At 49.7% G+C, this 20,776-nt stretch overlaps 2 protein-coding genes across 3 annotated transcripts in view; one reads left to right on the top strand and one right to left on the bottom strand.

The window, feature by feature from the left end:
* MACROD1 (mono-ADP ribosylhydrolase 1) overlaps window positions 1-9,547 on the top strand; it is a 167,993-nt gene extending 158,446 nt beyond the window's left edge. Inside the window, exons 6-11 of one of the 2 annotated variants that reach the window (XM_039363515.1) lie at window positions 4,312-4,433; window positions 5,678-5,708; window positions 5,788-5,861; window positions 7,795-7,876; window positions 8,043-8,081; window positions 9,314-9,547. In XM_039363515.1, coding sequence (XP_039219449.1) covers window positions 4,312-4,433; window positions 5,678-5,708; window positions 5,788-5,861; window positions 7,795-7,876; window positions 8,043-8,047 — 314 coding nt within the window. In that variant the 3' untranslated portion in view covers window positions 8,048-8,081; window positions 9,314-9,547. The remainder of the gene's footprint in view (window positions 1-4,311; window positions 4,434-5,677; window positions 5,709-5,787; window positions 5,862-7,794; window positions 7,877-8,042; window positions 8,082-9,313) is intronic. The other variant, XM_039363514.1, reaches the window with a different exon arrangement.
* Window positions 9,548-10,302: 755 nt separating this feature from the next.
* Window positions 10,303-20,776, bottom strand: OTUB1 (OTU deubiquitinase, ubiquitin aldehyde binding 1). Its single transcript, XM_039363494.1, has 7 exons — window positions 20,630-20,776; window positions 14,539-14,600; window positions 13,788-13,886; window positions 12,948-13,066; window positions 12,308-12,392; window positions 11,559-11,753; window positions 10,303-10,808 (listed from the first exon to the last, which is right to left on the bottom strand). The coding sequence occupies exons 1-7, from the start codon at window positions 20,769-20,771 to the stop codon at window positions 10,611-10,613; spliced, it is 900 nt and encodes a 299-aa protein (XP_039219428.1). The 5' UTR covers window positions 20,772-20,776; the 3' UTR covers window positions 10,303-10,610.

The following is a 20,776-nucleotide window of genomic DNA, read 5'->3' as shown; positions in this document are numbered from 1 at the left end:
TCCACATTCCAGGCACGTCGCCGAAGGAGCTTAACATGCAACGGAGGCAGGCACCATTTCCTCTGACAGCGGCTTCTGCCCTCTCGCCTTGCCAGGGAGAGAGATGGTGGGGGGGGGAGGCTGGAGGAGGAGGCAGGAGAGGGGGGCATCTTGGGGGATTGGGTATCTGTCTTTCTCTTTTGGCAGGGGGTGGGCAGGGGCCAAAGGGCGCCCCCGAGAAATCAGAAAGGGATTGAAGGACCAGGCAGAGGACCAGGCGCCAAAGAGAGACCCTCTCTTTGCTCTTTAAGGTGGGGGGTGCTTGAGAGGTTGGGGGTCCCAGGAGCCCTGGTGGCACAGTGGTTAGGATGCAGTATTGCAGGCTGGCTCTGCCCACAGACAGGGGTTCGATCGTGACCGGCTCAAGGATGACTCAGCCTTCCATCCTTCCAAGGTCGGTAAAAACGAGGACCCAGACTGTTGGGGGCAAATATGCAGACTCTGTAAACCACTTAGAGAGGGCTGTAAAGCACTGGGAAGCGGTATGTAAGTCTAAGTGCCCTTCCTTCCTTCCTTCCTTCCTTCCTTCCTTCCTTCCTTCCTTCCTTCCTTCCTTCCTTCCTTCCTTCCCTCCCTCCCTCCTTCCTTCCTCACCTATTGATCTTTCCCTTCCTTCTCTCCTTCTTTCCCTTTTTCTGTCCCCTCTTTTTACACCTGCTTCCAGGAAACACCCACTTTTATCCAACCGGCTTCAGCAGGCCCCAGGAAGGCCAGCAGATGTGACCCCCCCCCAGCTTAAAATTGGTTAGTTTTAATCTTAGGCCAGGATTTTGGGACCTTGGCGAAGAGGAAGATTGTGGCCAGAAAAAGGGTTGAGAAATCCGATGATGGGCTGCCAGTCACCCCAAAGAGCTCACGGGGGAGGGGGGGGAAATTGGACTCTTGTTAATATCCACATATCGCTAAGCTGTGGTTTGGTTTATCAAATAAACCACAATTCTCTAGATAGAGCCAACACGCTAAGTCACAAACTCTTGTTTAGAAACCACAGCAGCTCAGTTCACACAACTGGTTAAAAACATGCAGATGCTTTAAAGGGGGGGGAGGACCCCAGCCCCCTTTTCTCTGATGGGCAGAAAATGCACTCTGCACTTGCTCAGGAGCACAGCCATCCAATTTAAAGGTTGCCAGCTTTTTGGGGGGAGGAGGGGTAATGTGAAAATGTGCTGGCAGTGAAAACTTTTGTGGTTTAAAGCCGTTTTTTTGAGAAGCCTCTTCATTTTAACTCCTTGCTGGATTTTTTTTTTTTTTTTCAACTGCTGCCTCCCGGCTTCCTTGCCCACCTCCCTTCCTTGTAATTGAATTTCACGCCAGGCTGCCTGCCCGCCCACCCCTCCCATGACAGTTTGGGCTGCTAATTCCCCCCCCCCGTCTCTTTTGACAAGAGAGTGAAGGGGTTTCTCCCCACACCCTCCTTTGCACCAGCAACAGCCCTCTATGAGATTAAATCGATTTGCTTGCAAACAGCGGACTAACCGATTTTTTTCTTTATTGGGATTTTTTAAACCCCCTCCCCCCGCTCTCTGTAGAAATAAGTTGCTTTGAAAGAACATCAGACTCAGACTCATTCTGAAAGTTTCTCTGCCCGGCCACTGCCTCGAAGGTCTAATTTTCCCCATACTGAATGCTCAAAGCCCCCATTTCCCCTCCCTCCCCAAATCAGGAAAGAGCTACAGGCACAACTTTTTGAGTGTTGGCATTTTTGCAAGGATGCCGAAGTAGGAGCTCGGCCACTCTCTTTTCAAGTTGGCGCTTTGCGGGAATCCAGCCCACGTGGCACATTGTTGGTTCAGGCGAACTCAACAGTTGGGCTCAACTCTATTTATCAATCACAGTGGCTTGATTTACATACTTAACCTGTTGTCGCAATACGCAAATGGAAGCCAGAGGCTTCAGTTTATAAATTAGGTTTTATGGCTTCGAGCATTACACATGCCGGGCATTTATTATGCACCAGGGTTAAGACACGCTGAAGCACCAAACCGGCAAGATTAGAATAGAATAGAAATAGAAATAGAAATAGAATAGAATAGAATAGAATAGAATAGAATAGAATAGAAATAGAATAGAGTAGAGTAGAGCAGAGCAGAGCAGAGCAGAGCAGAGCAGAATAGAATAGAATAAGGAAATTAGAATAGAATAGAATAGAATAGAATAGAATAGAATAGAATAGAATATAGAAAAGGAATAGAACCATGGTGGCGAAACTATGGCACGCATGCCACAGGTGGCACGCAGAGCCCTCTCTGTGGGCACGCGCGCCGTCGCCCCAGTCCTAGGCCTTCAGCTGGGTTTTATAAAACCTTTTCGCTTTAGGCCTCTGCCGCTGTGTACAAAAAAAAAAGGTTCAATCAATCAATTTCAACTTCTCACGGAAAAAAAAAGATCTCTTGCAAAGTTGGAATTGATTGAACTTTTTAGTCCCATCCAGTCTGCCGTTACCACCGCAGCCACGGCCAGCCAATGGGCCACACCCACCCGGCACCCGATGATACATAAGTGGGTTTTGGGTTGCAGTTTGGGCACTCGGTCTGTAAAAGGTTTGCCATCACTGGAATAGAATAAAGGAATAGAATAGAATAGAATAACAGGATAGAATAGAAGAGAATAACGGGATAGAATAGAATAGAAGAGAAGAGAAACTGGAAGGGACCTTGGAGGTCTTCTAGTCCAGCCCCTGCTCAAACAGGAGAACCTATACCATCTCAGATTGTCCAGTCTCTTGTTGAAAATCTCCAGGGATGGAGCCTTCTCCAGCACAGCTCAATCTTTTTTCTTCCAAACCCAGGCCAAGGGCGTCCCCCTCTCAGGTGGGACAAGGCTGCCAGCACTGCCTTTAGCGGGGGCTCCCCCTTCTTCCCTGGCCCAATCCTGGGAGAGGGCTCCCCCACCCCTATTCTGCCACCCCTGGCTCAGGAGCAGGTGGGCAACCACGTCAGTGGGCAAACACCGGCAGCTCCAACAGACACCCGGAGGGGGGGCAACCCTGCCAGATTGCCCAATCAGGCTTGAAACAGGCCTGGATGGCCCTGCCCTGCTCCCCACAGCAAAGGGGGGCACCTGTAGCCCCCCAATCAAGCCCAGTCACAAGCAGAACATGTGCAGAAAGCCACAACATGCTCACTTTCCTTCCAATTCTGTGCAGTATTCTGTTTGCTAGCTCAATAGCACCCCCTGGTGACCCCAGCCGGCCTTTGCACCTGAGCATTTATCAGCAACAAGGCATCAGGAATACCCAGCTTTGGGGGGGGGAGGCTTGATGTCTTTCTCCCCCTTCCCCCCCCCTAATATTCCCTTGTTAATCTTCTTCGCCATTTCTGAGGCCACTTTCTCTCTCTGCTCTTCACCTATTGACAGGAGAGGAACATGCCAATAAAATAGGGGTTTTTTTGTTTCTAATTGCAGATGTTCTCTTTAATTACACAGCCCCCCCTTGTAGAATTAGGAAAGGCAAGTAACTCTGCCTTCCCACGTACAGGACGCCGAGCAGGATGCGTGCATGACCGATGCTCAAAGACACACACAGCAGCTGGCAGGAGAGGTTTCAAATGAGTCATAACAGATTGCGAGAGAGCTTTGCTATTTTTTTTTAATCTATTTAATCCAAAAGAGCATTGGGGGGGGGGCTATTTTGATCCTCGGAGGACCAAAGTAAAGCGAGAAAGGATTGCAACTTCGAATCAGAAAAGGGGACTTTCCAGAAACTCTTGGGGGAAAAAAGCAAACGTGGGGAAAAGGACAGGGTGACAGGAGGCGAGCCAAGTCCGTAATGATCAGTTCCCCGTTCGGGTTCCATCTGGCCGAGCCAAAAGCGAGTGACAATCATTCCGAGGCTGTCTTTGCGCGAGTGTGTAAACTTCATTTTCACAAAAGGGGCCATTAATATATATATATATATATATATATATATATATATATATATATATATATATATATATATATATTGTTGCACGGGTAAGTGGGTGGCTAAGTGCAGGCCGAAGAAAAGCAAAGTGGAACAGGTCCAAGACGGCTACATTAAAGCAGGATAAATGGTTGTGGATTAGAGAGGGGGGGGCACCATACCGGGGGGAGGGAGGGGGACCCCCATAGGATATGGAGCGAATTATTTTAAAGCTCTCATTTGCTAATTTGTAAAAGTATTTCAAGTATATCACGAAGTTGGCCTGAGGCCGAAAGAGAGCCAGCTTGCTTCTCTCACCCAGGTCTCTGAGGAACCTGGGGAGGGGGCTTCGGGGCTGCTTCCAACAGCACCCCACGTTTGCCTTCCAGTTGTTATTCACACGGTGGGGCCCATCGCCCAGGGGGAGCCCAGTCCCTCCCAGCAGACCGAACTCGGCGACTGCTACAAGAACAGCTTGAAACTCGCCCTGGAGAATAAGCTGCAAACGGTGGTGAGTACGCCAAGCAGGGACTGGAAGCGTTAAGGGGATCACCTGGTGGTCCCCTTCTCCCCTCGGCAGCAGAAGCCAGCGCATCAGGTCCCTCAAGCTGGAGATGATGGGAACTGAGAGTCCCTAATGCGTGGAGGTCACGAGGCTGCCCGCCTCATTGGACGCTACTTAGAAAAGGATGAAGATGATCAGCATTCTTGGCTGCATTAAGGGGCGTGGACTTCAACTCCCAGAATTCCCCAGCCAGGAGGGGGCTCCTGGGAATTGAAGTCCACACCTCTTAAAAGTAGCAAAGGGCTGACCTAATCCATCCATTTCTCAGGACTGCTAAGGAACTTACCTTGGCAGTTAAGCTGCCCATTTTATTTTGCCCAGTCTTGGTCTCCTGCTCTGTTCAGGCCTGTGGCAGAAACTCCATCAAGCCACGGGCTAAAACGACAACGACAGCCTCCAACTCAAGGGGTGTTGGGAAAGACCGGAAGGCAGGAAAGGGAAATTCCTACAAGAGAGGAGATAGGCTCTCCAGCCACAGCTAAAGGTCCAACTGGGGTCTGTATACCGTTTCTGAAATATCGATCCCAGCCCGCAACACAAAGACCCTCCTAAGACTTTTCAGATAATCAGCTTAAACCTCAGTCGACGTAGCACCGTGGACGGAGGAGAGGAAGGCCAGGGCTTTTCAGCAAAGGTCTGAGCAGGCCTTGCCTCTCCCCCCCACCCCCCCCACCCCCGGTCAGAGGCACCGACTTTGGATACTGGAGTCCAACGCATTTGCAGAGTAACTAACAGAGTTGGAAGGGACCTTGGAGGTCTTCTAGTCCAACCCCCTGCTCGGGCAGGAGACCCTGAGGAAAACACCATCCAAAACACGGGGCTGGGGTGTGTGTGTGTTTGTGTGTGTGTGTGTAGATGATGAGGGAAGGACGAAAGAGCTTACACTTTCAGCTGATCGAGACTAGTTCAACTTCGCTGCGGTTTTGACTCAAAGGATTTCTGGGTACGTATCCGTTTATTGTCCCTCCTGCTGCACACACAAGACTCGTTTTACCCACATCACCCTTTTGGAAGCTGAGGCTTCCCAAGATGGGGGGGGGGAAGGGGAGGGAATGTTACCTTTTTTTTACTTTTTCTTACCTTTGTACGGGAGAGAAAACCTTTAGCTAAAACCTAGAAGCCTTTCGTGTCCGACTCAAGGCCGAAAGCCATCCTTAACCCACCCTCTTAATACTCCTCTCTGCCCACAGGCCTTCCCCTGCATTTCCACGGGGGTCTTTGGTAAGTACCTAAGGCAGGGAAGAGAGAGGGGGACAGGATAACTGCCCAGGTACTCAGCCACTTCCAATGTTCTCCCCAGGCTATCCCAATGATGCTGCTGCGGAGGTGGTTCTGAACACCTTGCACAATTGGCTAGAGGACAACAAGGACAAGGTGTGTGTGTGGAGGGGGGGGGGGAGGCGTCTGGTTGCATCTGAAAGACCAGCAATTTGGCTCTCCCTGGTGTCTCCTTTCTGACCAAACACCTAATATTAGCTTCTCAAGAGAGAAGCAAACCTGGAATTAAGGAGAAACTTCCCGACAGTGAGGACAATCAACCAGTGGAACAGCCTGCCACCAGAAATTGTGAGCGCTCCATCGCTGGTGACTTTTAAGAAGAGACTAGACCATGGGTCGGTAACCCGCGGCTCTGCCATTTGCAGAGAGAGACAGAGGCACTTGCACTTCTCTCTCTCTCTCTCTCTGTGTAAAAAAGAGAGTGGCCTCACCCTATCCGACGAGCTGACAAGCTTATTGTCAGCTCCTGCCTTGGCTGCGTCTCTGCAGGAAGCAGGAAGGGCAGGAGAAAGCCAGCCCAATAAGAATCTCTGTCAGCTTGTTGGAGAACAGCTTGAAACCAACTTGTCAGGTGAGCAGAAGATCAGAGAGGAAGGGGGGGGGGAGAGAGGGAGAGAAAGAGAAAAAGGAAAGAGAGAGGAAAACAGGGAAAAAGGGAGAGAAAGGAAGAGAGGAAAGAGAGAGAGAGGAAAGAGAAAAAAGAGAGGAAAGAGGCAGAACAAGAGGGAAAGACGGAGGGAGAGAAGGGGAGAAAGGAAAGAGAAAGAGGAGAGGGAGAGGAAAAAGAAAGGGAGAGGAAAGAAAAGAAAGAAAAGAGAAAGGAAAGAGAAAAAGAGGAAAGGGAGAGAGGGAGAGGAAAGAGAAAGAGAGAGAAAGAAAAGGAGAGGAAAGAGACGGAGAGAGGAAAGAGAGAAAAGAGAAGGGGATAGAGGAAAGAAAAGAAAGGGAGAGGAAAGAAAGAAAAAAGGAAAGGGAGGGGAAAGGGAGAGACAGAACGAGAGGGATAGAGGTAGAAAAAGGGAGAGGGAGGAAAGAAAAAGGAGAGGAAAGAGAAAGAGGAAAGAGACAGAACAAGAGGGAGAGAAAGAGGAAAGGGACAAGAGAGAGGGAGGGAGAAGGGGAGAGGAAAGAGAAAAAAAGGAGAGAGGGAAAGAGAAAGAGGGGAAAGGGGGAGTGGAAAGAGAAAAGAAAGAAGAGGGAGAAGGGAGAGGGAGAGAAAGAAAAGGGGAGAGAGGAAAGAGAAAGACGGAGAGAGGAAGGGAAGAGAGGAAAGAGAAACAGAAAGAAAAAGGGAGGGAAGAGAGAAAAGGGAGAGAGGAAAGAGCGAGAAGGACAAAGGAAAGGGGGGAGTGGAAAGTGAGAGAAAGGAAAGAGAAAGAGGAAAGAGAAAAAGAAAGGGAAAGGAAAGAGGGAGAGAAAGAAAAAGGGAGAGGAAAGATGGAGAGAGGAAAGGGAGGAAGAGGAAAAGGGAGGGAAAGGAGAAAGAAAAAGGGAGAGGAAAGGGAGGGAGAGAGAGGAAAGAAAGAGAAAGAAAGGGAGAGGGAAGAGCGAGAAAGAGGAAAGAAAGAAGGAAAGAGAAAGAGAGAGAGAACTCGTGTACAGCAGCCTCTATTTCTTTTTAATTAAACTCTTCAATCAAGCTCTCCACCCCTTGTGTGCGCACGCAAGTTTTGCAGCTCCCAGTGGCCATTTGAAGATAAAGCGGCAGTGAAAGACACAACTCCCTTGTGTTAGAAATCACCCCAAAGACGGTAACCAGGGGTGTCCAGACACAACTCATGAGAAATTTAAAAAATAAAATAAAATTGCTTGGCGTTGAAGTAGAGCAATCCCTGACCCCCAAAGGAAAAATTGTTAAGTCCACCTGGACAATTAACTTGAGGCAGGACCTTCAACCTTCCATGGAGCCAGTTGCAAGCAATGCATGAAGGTGGGGAGGGTCACACAAAATTCAAATATCACACACACAGAGACAGACACACACACACCCCTTCCTTCTCCTGCTAACTGTGGTGGTTATCTTGGGCAGGTCGAGCGGCTGGTCCTGTGTGTTTTCCTGGAAAAGGATGATGAAATTTATAAGGAGAAGCTGCCCAAGTTTTTCCCTATCGGTGAGTCCCTGCCTCAGATGCTGGCTGGGGAATTCTGGGAGTTGGAAGTCCAGGCCTCTTAAAAGCCGACCAGGTTGAGAAACGCAGGTCTAAGTGGCAAGAAGGGGATGTCAAGGGACGATCAATGGCATTCTGGAAACTTCTCTTTCCCTCCTCTCGTTTCCAGCCTGACCCCCCCCCCCAGCCTTTCCCTGCTCCTAAAGGGGTAAGCATTTCCCAGCATCGTGTGCAGTGCATCGTGGGAAACGCATGCTTGCCCTAACCGTTTCTTAGCCTGTTTTTTGCTCACTAAAACTCTTGTTCCCTCCGGCCCGGTGGCAGAGATAGGGAAGACCCACGGAGGCTTTGCACAGATCATTCTTGACTTACCCACTGCTAGCTTTAGTGACCAAAGTTACGACCCTGAAAAAAAAAGGGACTTACAATTGGTCCTCGCACTTATGACCAGGGTAGCATTTAGCCCACGGGCAAGCGATCAAAATGTGGGCCTCTTGGCAACTGATTCATATTGACGACGGTTGCCTTGTCCCGGGGTCAGCCGATCCCCTTCCGACAAGCAAAGTCAATGGAGGAAGTCAGTTTCGCTTAACAACCAAGTGGACTTGCTTAACGTGACAAAAAAAAAGGGCTGTAAAATTGGGCGCGGCTCACTTAACAACGGAATGGAAATTCGGGTCCCGACTCCAGTCGTAAGTAAGAGGATTGCCTGCTCTTCTTCTTTCCTTTTATACATAAGCACTTACAGATTCTGCGGGAGCGGAGTAAAGCTCCCAGCACTTTGGCGGTCACCGTCCTGACATCACCGTTTTATGAAAAGCACCCAGCATTTTAGCATTTCTGCCTCGGACCCTCGTCCCCCCTTCCCAGAACGATGCAGAATTTGTCCCATGCTGCTTTCACACGTCATACCACTGTGCAACCAGCTCACCCCACCCCGCCCCGCCAGGAATGGTTAAAAGAATGGCAAGCAACAAGGAGAGGCAAAGAACAGGAATGAATAAATCAGAATATGGCTTATAAAGGGCATAACATTCCCACGCTTGGGTGAAATAAGTAACAGGCCTAGAATTAGCAGAAAACAGGCAGACAACAACAAATTGGAGGAGGAGGAGGAGGAGGAGGAGGAGAGAAATGATCAAGAGTTGGTTATATTTCTCTCTGCACTGTGCAAACACAGGTCAAGTTTAATGCTGGCTTAAATTTATTCACTTCTGCACGTGCACATTTCACTCCGAAAATGGACTCTTCACACGTTGTTTTTCTCTACCACTGAAGACAGGACGTGTTCACACCTTGCCTGCCTTCCCCAGAAGGTGCAACACAGACCCACAGCAGTTGTTTGGGGCAACTGAGGCTCAAATGGAGGCGATGCTTTGTTGGGAAATGGGAGGCAACTGCAGCGGGCCAGATCTTACCCTTGGCTCTTCTTCCCCGCAGATCCTCATGAGGAAACGCCGTCCGCCAAGCTCTGAAGCCGCTTCCCGACGATCCCGCTGCTTCTCTGCAGGAGACGTCGCCGGGTCCTTTCCAAGGGGGGGGAAAGCTGGAAGAAAACACCCACCCCCTTCCCCAAGCGCCAACGGCCGCAATTCCGGAATAAAAATGAAAATAAAAAAAAAATAAAAATGCAAAGACGAATCCAGTTCGTAAAGCCTGGTAGAGGGATGGGGGCGAGCGAGTGGACGCAGGGCTGGAATTGTGTGTGAAACACACACACACAGACACAAATACAGCGAATTACATCCGCCTACTACTTGACCCACATTTGGCAGATAATGGAAGAGGGCTAGCCTGACTATATTTAAACTGCGGAGCGTTTACCCCCCCCCCTTAAAAATGAAACCCCTTCTGGCAGACAATCTGCCGTGCTTAGCAATTTTCTGCTTAGGGTGGCTGGGGGGGAAAAAAAAAAAGGCCAGAGAAAACGGAGCGCCGTTGTTCTGCCTCTCCTAAGAGAACCGGAACAAAATATCTGAAGCAAAAGACTTTTCTGCTCCCTTTGGCATCGCAAAAAAAACAAAAAACCAGCCTGTTAAGACGCCGTTGGCCAGTGGCCAAGGGATGGCCCCAGGGATGTGACACAAAAAAAACCCCAGCTGCAGGTACCTGGCCAGGGGATGGTTCAACAGCAACCCTGAGGACTAGGCTCTTGCTGCGTGCAGCCTGCCGAGGATGAATTTGTCAAGGAAGATTGCCAGTGTGCTCTAAGTCAGGGGTCCCCAACCGTGGCCACTTTAAGACCCGTGGACTTCAACTCCCAGAATTCCCCAGCCAGCCGGCTGGGGAATTCTGGGAGTTGAAGTCCACGGGTCTTAAAGTGGCCACGGTTGGGGACCCCTGCTCTTAAAGTCTGTGCCTTCCATCACTGGCAGGGGCCAGCAGCTTCCTATCGCAGAAACGAGAGAGAAGCCTCAAGCGGGAAAAAATTTAGTTTCACCGGCATCCCCTTTAATAAAACACGGAAGTGTGTGAGTGTAACAACGGAAGCAGGGAAAAATATATAATAATAAACAAACCAAGTGAGCGAGACGGGCAGCAAGGACGGTCACCATTTACAAGCACAGACGAGGCTCCCTGGGGAGTGGGTGGTGGGAAAACACGGGCGAGATGGGGAACGCCGGGGGGGAGGGCGAGGGGCAGCGGAGGAAGGGGAGGGGAAAGGGGGAGAGAGAGAGTAAGAAGGCAGGAAGGGGGGGGGCTGGCTGGCCAGCCCCCTGCCTCGCTCCCACCCCCTCTATTTATACAGGATGTCATAGTGTCCCGGTCTGTACAGTAGATACACTCTGGGCTCCGAGCCTTCGGGGAAGACGTGGGGGTTGGTGGTCCCGCCCTCGCCCCGGTCCATGTACTCCACCAGGATGGAGACGTTGAGGGCCTGGGCCAGGGCAATGATGTGGATGTGGTCGCTCTCCTTACACATGGGTTCCACCTCCTGGAAAAGAGAGAGAGAGAGGGAGGGCCGGGGTGGGAGAAGAGAGGCGGTTTGAGTCCACAACCAGAGGGGCACCAGGCACTGAGAAGTTGACACACACACACATACCCAATCTGCTGGCAGAAGGATGCCCCCACCCAGGCCTGCAGGCGAGCTCTTTTGCCTTCAGGAGGACTAGAAACACAGGCCTGAGTTGCCTTAAGGTAAGATGGGGGGCCTTTAAATGTGATCAAAGCTTGCTGGATCTGTGGAGGCTTTGGATACCAGCTGTTCATCGTCCTGCCTCGGAGCTAAGTGGACAAAGTGTCTGAGAGTCCTGACCTTGGACCCCACCGTGATTAAATGACATGGTGCCCCCCACCTCCCATCATCCCCTCTCGGGGGTTCTGGGGAGGTTGTCTGGGGAACCCTGGGAGTTGAAGTCCACCCATCTTAAAGCCCTGCCGAGGTTGAGACACAGGCGGCTCCAGGCCAACCAATAGTTGCCCGGACGTTGCTTGAAACCGTTACTCCCTCCCAGGCTGCTCAAAGCCCACGAGCAAACACGGCCCTTCCTTCCTCTCTATCATGAGGACTAGAAACGCCAGCACAATGAAGATTTATAGGTTAAATCGGAGAGAGAGAGAGAGAGCGGTGCATCTCCAAACGCAGAGAAAGGGCTGGCCTTCCAGGCATTCCCCCCCCCCCCCCGGTCCCAAATTATTCATTTCCCTTTCGAGCCCCCCCACCCCACGCCGGGCCCTGCCTGACCTGCTGGCAGAACTCCTTTATGCTCCGTCCTCCCTCAATGAAGTGCTCAAAGAACTTGTTCTCTCGTTGCAAGTAGCCGGACGTCAGCAGCCGTAGGTAGACGACAAGGTAATCGGAGGTGCTCTGGTCGTTGAAGGAGGCCAACAGCTCACTCAGGGTGGTCTGCTTCTGCACTTGTTCTATCAGGTCCATGAACTGGAGGGAGTCAAGAGGAGAAATTTGCAGAGGGGGGGGGGGTTCCCAATGAAGGGACACCCCACAACTCCCAGACTTTCTCTTTCCCGCCTCTCATCTACCCGTTCCCAGTTCCCCCCACTCCCCCCAAAAACTCCGCCATTTTTAAAATCCCCTCTGAACAGGTAGTCCTCCATTTAAGACCGCAATGGAGCCCGGCTGCTCATTTGCTGCTAATGGTTAAGTGAGTTTTGCGACTTTTCTGGCCACCCTTAGGAAGCGAATCGTGGCAGTCGTTAAACGAGTCGCACCCTTTTGGCTTCCCCCCGCCGACTTTGCCCGTCAGAAGGTCCCCAAAAGGGGAGCCTGTAACCCCACTGGGACGCTGCGACCGTCGTAAAGAGGAGTCGGTTGCTGAGCACCTGGCTTCGGATCACACAAGGAGATTAAAGCCCGCAAGTCTTAAAAGTTGCCAAGTCCGGAAACCCCTGGGTTAGACCGCAACTCCCATCGCCCCCGGCTGGCCTGGCCTTGGGGGGCCTTCAAATGCCCGGGGGGGCAGGACCAGGCCTTACCGTGTTGTGGAAGTCCTCAATGGTGAATTCCGTGAAGCCCTGAGCAACCAGCACTTCTTTGCTTTTGGCCGCCACTTCTTTGAAGCTGAAATGAGACCGCCGGCGTGAATGTCTGCGTTCTGTTGACTTGGACTTAGGGGACAGTAGCAATTGTGGATACGTGCAGATGGCCCCGCTGTCTCTGGCCACTTGCAGAATCATGCGTGCAAGGGCATAACAGGACAGCAAAGGAAACACCCCATAGCCTAACCCACCTGGGAACATATGGGAAACACGCCAAAGAGAACAATTTTAGCTAGTTCTGCTTTCTTCCTTCTCATCTAGAGTGCCAGCCTTAAAAGAGCAAAGTCTTTATCTTATGTGTGTCAGCTTTGCTGGGTGGGTTGCTTATGTAATCAAAGACGGTATAAAAATAAAGGCTTTTCTGATATTTGGGGCTTTTTTCTCTCTTCTAGAGGAGCCCGTCTTTGTTCAGCTGAATAAAAACGTAAAGCTTGAAGGCAACTTCTGTATTTTCTTTATCAAGCAAAACCTCAGAATCTGCGTATCAGTATGACCGGCGTCTTCAACCCCGCTGGCCTAGGGAGGCATTGGGGTTCCCCTTCCCCTCTTCCCCGGCCGTGAGACCCCCCAAGCCTACCGCTGCAGCTCCTTGCCGTCCTCCAGTAGCGCCTCCAGGTGGGAAAAGCCAAACGCTCGGTAGAAGCAGTTCCCGTCCGGCCTCGTTTTCCGAATGAACGAATACTTCTTCAGCAGATCCTGGCCCGGGAGAAGAGCGGAGAGGGAACTCAGCACACCCTGGTCGAAGGCCCAGTTAAGCTGCCTTAGGTCTACACAGCCCAAACTTAGCAACTGTAAGACTTGTGGACTTCAACTCCCAGAATTCCTCAGCCAGCCAGACTAGGGATACGTCAAAGCAAGAACATTCGATGCATTTCAAACTAATTGGGGAATGGGATTTATGACGGTTCATTGGAGGAGGGAATTGTGTTTGCTACTATGTGCTCAGGGGAGGGGAATTCAGATTTTGGCTTTGCCTATGTACGTGCCGATGCTGTGCTACTCGAATAAAGATTCTTTAAGTTAAACAATGCCGTGAAGTTCTTTCGAAGAGTTTCATCTGTCGGAACCAGGACATTCTAGTAGCCAAGTTTGGGGACTTGCTGGCTGCGGAATTCTGGGAGTTGAAGTCCACAAGTCTTACAGTCGCCAAGTCTGGAGGCCCAGTAAAACGTGCCCTGCCTGAAAGAAACATTCAATTCACCTTTGAGTTTTAAATTGCCAAGAATAAAGCAAGGGATGCAAAAGGATTTCCCCCCCCCCTTTCTTGTATTGAAGATCAGGGCTGTCTTCATTTCAGAATCACCCTCCTTTTCAGGAAATTGTAAAAGAGAAAAACTGGTGTTTTTCTCCCACAGAAGATGCCCTGGCTCCTTTAAACTTGATCACACACGGAGTCGGCTACAGGTGACTCTCTCACCTTGATCTTCTGCTGGTATATATGGTCATCGTCGGCATACTCCTTGTACAGGACAGTCAACTCCATCCGCTCCGAGACTAAAGGATTCTGGACAGCAATCTGCAGATTGAATCAGATCAAATCAGATTGAATCAATGCGGCCACCCAACGCGGCAGCCGAAATGGATCCAGCCTCTCTGATGAGCAATTCCACCCAAATGCCACAGACACTTTGTTGACGTGCTCGCTGCAAACGGAGAGCGTCTAAATTCACTGTCAATCATCAACATCGAGAAACACACCAGGCAGTTCTCAACTTACCCCTGTGGGGATTTCCCCCCCCCCCAGAAAAGCGAATCACCACAGCTAAGTGATCGCCGTGCTCGTTAAATGAAGCCATCGTTCAGCATTTTTGCCAAACACAGAGTACTGCAAATGACTGTAAATTTGTGGGGGGGGGGACTCGTAACTTTGGAACCAGGTCATGAATATTTTGGGAGGGGGGCTATCCTAACTCAAGGACGACCTGTGTGCACAGTCTTCTCCCTTGGGTGATTTGGGGGTGGGGGTAGGAGAATGGGATACTCTTAGGAAATTATGTAGGACCTCAGAGAGGTTCAAAGAAGCAGCAGTGGGGAGAACGCAAGGCAGAATAAAGCTTGAGCAGGTCTACAAATACGTATAATTTGGGTGGGTTCCTGCCGGAGCCGTGAAAGAGAAGATAAAGTGGGTGGACCCAAGCAGGGCCCTCCCCACGTGCGCAAGTACTCACCTCCTGCTGGATGCGGTCCTGTTGGGCCATTATGGCTTCATCGTAGGCCAAACAATTCACTCCTAAAATGGAAGAGAAGAAAGCAACTGAGGAAAAAACAAAATCCAGCTTTGGGTGATTTACAATCAAGGTGAACGGGGAAAAAAAGAACAGATGTTGTTCCAGAAACTCTAATCTTGGCCCTTCCAGATGTGCCAGCTTGCAAGGCCAACTTCTCAAGAGGAAAGGAAAACCAGGGGTCGAACAGGTCTGGAAAGGCCTACGCTAAAAAATGGAGCGGTCAACAAAATTAAGAAATTCACACAGCAAAACATGTCAAAAGACAAGAAGCAAGGCAATCCCCCCCCCTCTCTCTTTTGCAAAAAAAGAAATCAACGCATTTCCTTCACAGAATTCCCCTCTATGGAAGTTTGCAAAAAGAACTGCTGGAAGAGACAGCAGGCTTTTATTTCCCTCTGTCGTTAGGTCTACCGCTGTGTCTTCCTTCAATTAAAGTTTAAGAGAATGTTATTTCGAGGAACGCAGGTCGGCTTCCGAGGCCGAGCTTGGCTCCCCCAAACTCAACAACCCCTCTGAGGGACAATCCACCAGCAGCTCGTAACCCCCACCTTTTCTACAGCTCTTGAGGCCGCGAGCCCCTCGGCGACATTGAGCGCCCAGCGGGCGACATTGAGCGCCCAGCGATGCACAAGGGGCCCATCCCATCGCAAAGAGGAGGAGTTGCCTGGGGTAAAAAGACCTCCTCGCAGCCCCCGGGGTGGGCTCCATCGGAAACCCTGAACTCAGCTGTCCCCCCCCCCAAAAGCTCCTCTGACGCTACTCTCTCTCGCACAAAGAGCAGCCCACTCGGGAGATTATCTGCTGTGCAAGCCAGCCAGAGAAGAGAGGTTTTCTTCCCCTGGCACCGTTTACGCGCAGCAGCTGCCAAGGCTGCAGAAAAGCAGGAAACCTGATCTGGGGCCATCCCGTGTTGCGAGCGCCCAGCTTGCTGGGATGCTACTGCAGTGAGGAGGCAACGACAGACAACTGCATCTCTCTTTCCTCCTGTGATGGCGACTGCAACCTGCAGAACAGCCCTGGGGTCCCTCCCCAGATTACAGCCGGCTGGCTTTGCCGCCAAGACTTTGGACCAGAGGATGCTCCATCCAAATCCTTCAATTAAGAGTCTTTTTATATAAATCTATTCTCCAAGGACAAAGAGGAACGGGCAAGAGTCAGTTAAGAAGGAGAGGCACTATCTACTCCTGAAACAAACTAGGAGAGGAGAGACAGGAGAGAGGAGAGGAGAGGAAAGGAGAGAGGAGAGAGGAGAAGAGAGGAGAGGAGAGGAGAGAGGAGAGGAGAGGAAAGGAGAAGAGGAGAGGAGAGAAGAGAGGAGAAGAGGAGAGAGAGAGAAGAGGAGAGAGGAGAAGAGGAGAGGAGAGAAGAGAGAGGAGAGGAGAGGAGAAGAGGAGAGGAGAGAAGAGAGGAGAAGAGGAGAGGAGAGAAGAGAGGAGAAGAGGAGAGAGAGAGAAGAGGAGAGAGGAGAAGAGGAGAGGAGAGAAGAGAAGAGAGAGGAGAGGAGAGGAGAAGAGAGGAGAGGAGAGGAGAGAAGAGAGGAGAAGAGGAGAGAGAGAGAAGAGGAGAGAGGAGAAGAGGAGAGGAGAGAAGAGAGAGGAGAGGAGAGGAGAGGAGAGGAGAGAAGAGAGGAGAAGAGGAGAGAGAGAGAAGAGGAGAGAGGAGAGGAGAGAAGAGAGAGGAGAGGAGAAGAGAGGAGAGGAGAGAGAAAGGAGAAGAGGAGAGGAGGAGAGGACAGGAGAGGAGAGAGAGAGGAGAAGAGGAGAATATAAAGTGTCTGAAAAATGCCCGCAAGGTGCTTTTCCCAAAAGCAGCTGGATTTTATTTTGTTTTTCCTTGAAGGCATCTCGCTTCTCATCTGTCTGAAAAATGCGCCTGGCCGCTAATGAGCCAAACCAGAGGGCTTAAGGAAGCAAACGTAAGGGAGTCTTCCAGGTGATTAGCTCCCACTTTCTATAAATCATTCTGAAGGAAACCAGGTTTGTTCCAGACAAGCTGGAACAGAAGCCGGCAGCCAGCCATGCAACCCCAGGGAGTCTTGGGCTCCTTTCTACCAAAAAGCTTGACTCCCGTTCGTAGAGCTTCTTTTAACAGGGACATTTGCAGAAAAATTACTTAATTTCTATTGATTAGATCACTTAAAAACACAGGGCGGATGGGACCGTCTGACCTTGTCTGGGCTCAGATTAGTCCTTAAATGAGAGAGAAGGGGAAAAAAAACACCCCAGTAGCAGGCCACTTTTATCCTAGTGCCAAGAAAACTACATGAGGTCATCCGGACTCACGGCAGACTTAACAACACGATTGGCAAATTATCAGAAACATAAAATTCTAATCGAATACATGCTCATCACACTCCGGGGCTAAGTAACTTTGTGCAAAGCACACAACCCCCCCCCCCCGCCCTGCACATAGTAGTAAAAGAAGAGGAATTGAAAGTAAAGGAATTGAGGTAAAGAAAAGGAAACAGCAGATCAAGTTTAAACCAGTAGCATCTCCTGTATTGGCCCATACTTTTCTGTTCTTACCAAATATTGTGGTTATAATGTGTCTTTTGTGCTTTAATGATACTGTCTGTGGGGATTGTGGGGATCTCATGCACTCCAGCTGAACATGCTTTGCTGAACATCCCTCCCTGCCGTACATTTACACACCCACCTACATATTTCTTTTTCACAATTCAATCCATATTCTCTCTATACAGTCAAACCACTAGCTGCTTGCTTTTATTCAACCGACAAATATTTGATATCCATTAATTCCAGGCCCCTTTTTATTTTAACGCAAGTTTTTCTAAGTGCCTTCCTTGTGTTCAACTGCTCTTGATGTTACTCCTGACACAAATCAACTTTGATTTCCAGAAAGAAAGTCAGCAAAGACACACATTGAGAATACCTTTGTATCCTTCGACAAAGACCAAGTCAGGGTTTCCCAACCTGGTGATTTTAAGATGTGTGAACTTCAACTCCCAGAATTCCCCAGCCAGTAGGTCTTTAAGTCCATGCATCTTAAAGTTGCTAAGGTTGGGAAATCCTGCATTAATCCTCTGAATAAACAACAATAACCACTAGCTTTCTCTCTCTGTTTTTCATTCATTCATTCATTCATTCATTCAATTTGTATAACTGCCCATCTAACCACTAACTCTGGACAGCAAACAATCATAAACAATCCTTGAAAATTTCTCTATTTCTCTTTCATAAAACGTCCACGATCACCAAATTAATTTCTTCTAGCTTTTCACCAGTTGTGTAGAATGTGCAACTGTTCACTCCATTTTTCCCTTCAGACATAACTACTTTGTTCTTTGTCACATTAATTTGCAGTTTCACATTTCTTGTTTCGTTTCACAAATCTTACGTTTGCTGCAAATCATCTGGGTTCGCAGCCAATAACACAACATTGTCTGCACACCAAAGAACATGTGTTCACATCCCAATCAGCGGTATTCAAGACCACAATTTCTTATACGTTTATCCCACATCCACCCATTAATTTTACTTAATAATTTTCCCTGGATCACAATCAATCAGAATGTTGTAGAATTTTCCCGAGCATCTCTAGTAAGTGACATCAATTCATCTCTTTTTTTTAACAGCACTTTCATTTGTAATTACGTCAACGCCTGCTTCGCTAACATGTATTCATCAACTCCACACAAGACTTAAATCAGTCATTCAGATCTATTATATTTTTGCCTATTTTTATTTCTTCCATTTCATTATATATTATAGTATAGGTTCTCCTGCCTGAGCAAGGGGGTTGGACTAGAAGACCTCCAAGGTCCCTTCCAACTGTGTTAGTCTGTATTATTTCATGCTTTTTATCTTTTATTCCTCTTATATTTCAAGTCACAATGTTCTACTTAGCACAGTTAGAACCATATTCATGTCCACAGTGACCCCTTGACTTAAGGTTTTCACAGAATGCTTTTTATAAATACTGAAATAGAAATATTGAAATATTTATAACTTATAATATAAATGTTATAAATATTGAAAACAGTAGGTGACCAGTTTAATCATGCATTAATAACAAAAATAGAAACAGACTATGTACCACATGCCACATTTTGGCCAGGATGTTACAGATGCAATAAACTTCAGTTTCACATCGAGCCCACTCCTATTATTCTGCACAAACTTCCATCTATAACACAGAGATTGTCTTATAAGGCAACATTAGAGAAAAGGGATCATTTATACACACTTTGAATAGAAAATTACATTAAAAAAAACACTTTAACAAAAACCAGAGTATGGAGGAAAAATCATGAATTGATGTACGAGGAGTATAAGGAGAAAGCATGATAAAAAGGAAAGATTATTCCTGGGTGTTTTCACACAACACACTAATCCTCAGTTAGCTAGAAACCATGGCTGTATTCAGGTAACGTGCTATATACCTGAGCAAATAAATCCTGATTTAATCAGACTGCCTAAAACCTGAAATAAATTTGACTTTTATTAACCCACAACCATGTTTTTCAACACCGAGAGTTAAGCGCAAAACACACGGTCCACGAAACACATTCATTTAACACATTCAAAATTTTAAAAAGCGGATCATGGCATAAAGCGGTGGCCCAAACAGAGACCCTGTTAAGCACAGTTCTCACATAATCATGCAATATAACAGACAGTGAACGAGTGTCACAGTTTTAGAGGAGTTAGAATCAGAAGAACAGGACCATTAGTTTGCAAGCTAATTCAAGAGAGCAACATCGAACAAAGGGGCTGTTTTATCTCCTAATATTTGGGGATAAAAAAGAGCAAGGGAGAATAATGCCAAAAGGAACAAGCCAAGGTTAAAAGGAGCCAACTTGAGGAAATAGTCTAAATGCAGACAACAGGGTTTTCAAGCAAGGTGCACGAACCCCAGACTCCTGGAGTTGTGGGTGCTCCATCACTGGAGGTTTTCAAGAAAAGACTGGGCAGCCATTTGTCCAAAGTGGCCTAGGGTCTCCTGCTCAAGCAGGGGGTTGGACTAGAAGACCTCCAAGGTCCCCTCCAGCTCTGTTATTCTGTAGACCAATTTTAAGTCCACATGCCTTAAAATTGTCAAGTTTGGGAAACACTGCTGTAGACTCATCCCATAAGGAAAGGCTGGGAGAAGTCACTTCAACCAGAAGCGCCCCCTGAGCCAAGGTTAAGCCTATAAAGGAGAATATTGGCAGCTTGGGGTTGAAATGAGGGCTTGTTTACCTAGGAATATGCATGACTGCATCCCACCTTTCCCCACCTTTCTAAAATGTGTAAATAGGAGTACTGATAAAAGAGAATATTTGTAGCTCAGGGCTGAGCTGAGGGATGCTTGGTGCCCTCTGAGCCGGGCGCCCTTTCCTTGCTAGGGAACATCATCCGTGCTGGGGGGGGGGGAGTTTGTGTGTGTGTTTGTGTGCAGTGTGGGGTTTGCTCCCTCTGTTTATATCCATGCATGCATGCAGAGTGGAGGAGCTATTTATAGCCGAGGGTGCAAATGAGGGGGATCCCCGGGACTCTCTGGGCTGTGACCGTTTCCTTGCGGGCGTCTCGTGGCCCAACGAGGGAGCATCCTCACGACCCCCGGGGTCAAGCCCGACCCCGCCCGGGGCAGCCGGGGAAGGGGGCGCCGCCATCGCCTCCGCGGGGCTTCCGGGAAAAGGGAGGCAGGCCGGCCTCCAGCGCCCATCATCCACAGGGGACCCGCCGGGGCGGATGGGAGCTGCAGTTTTACCTCGGCGGGACGCCCTGGGCGCGAGCCCCTCCTGGCCAGGTGCGCCGGTTTCCATGGCGACGGGGACCGGGGGGGGGGAGAGAAAGAGGAAGGCCTTGGGGGGGGCGTTCCCAAGGAGACCGAGCCTCCCCCCGTTGCCAAGGAGACCGAGCTGAACGGGCGGGGGGGGGGAGGAAGAAAGAGGAGGGGGCGCGACGGCGCTCCTGCTGGGGGGGGCTCCAGAAGAAGCCCCCCCCTCCAGAGCGATGCCCCCCCCAAGCCGGGAGGGGCCTTCTCCCGAGTTTACGACGCCCACGGCGCCCCCCCCACCCGTCCTCACCGTCCGTGTCCCCCCCGACGGGCTCCGGCTGTTGTTGAGGCTCCTCCGCCGCCATCTTCGCGCTGGCAACCCTGCAGGGAGGAGGCGCTTCCGGGTCGGAGGCGGGCGCCCCGGAAGCGCTTAGGCCGCCTTCTCTTTCCATGGCAA

The sequence above is a fragment of the Crotalus tigris genome, unplaced genomic scaffold, assembly GCF_016545835.1.
Source record: "Crotalus tigris isolate CLP2741 ecotype Arizona unplaced genomic scaffold, ASM1654583v1 scf7180000019553.37968852642:3898890, whole genome shotgun sequence".
NCBI classification, from domain to species: domain Eukaryota; kingdom Metazoa; phylum Chordata; class Lepidosauria; order Squamata; family Viperidae; genus Crotalus; species Crotalus tigris.
Note: the sequence above shows the minus strand (reverse complement) of the source record. Positions and strands in the feature narration are given on the sequence as shown.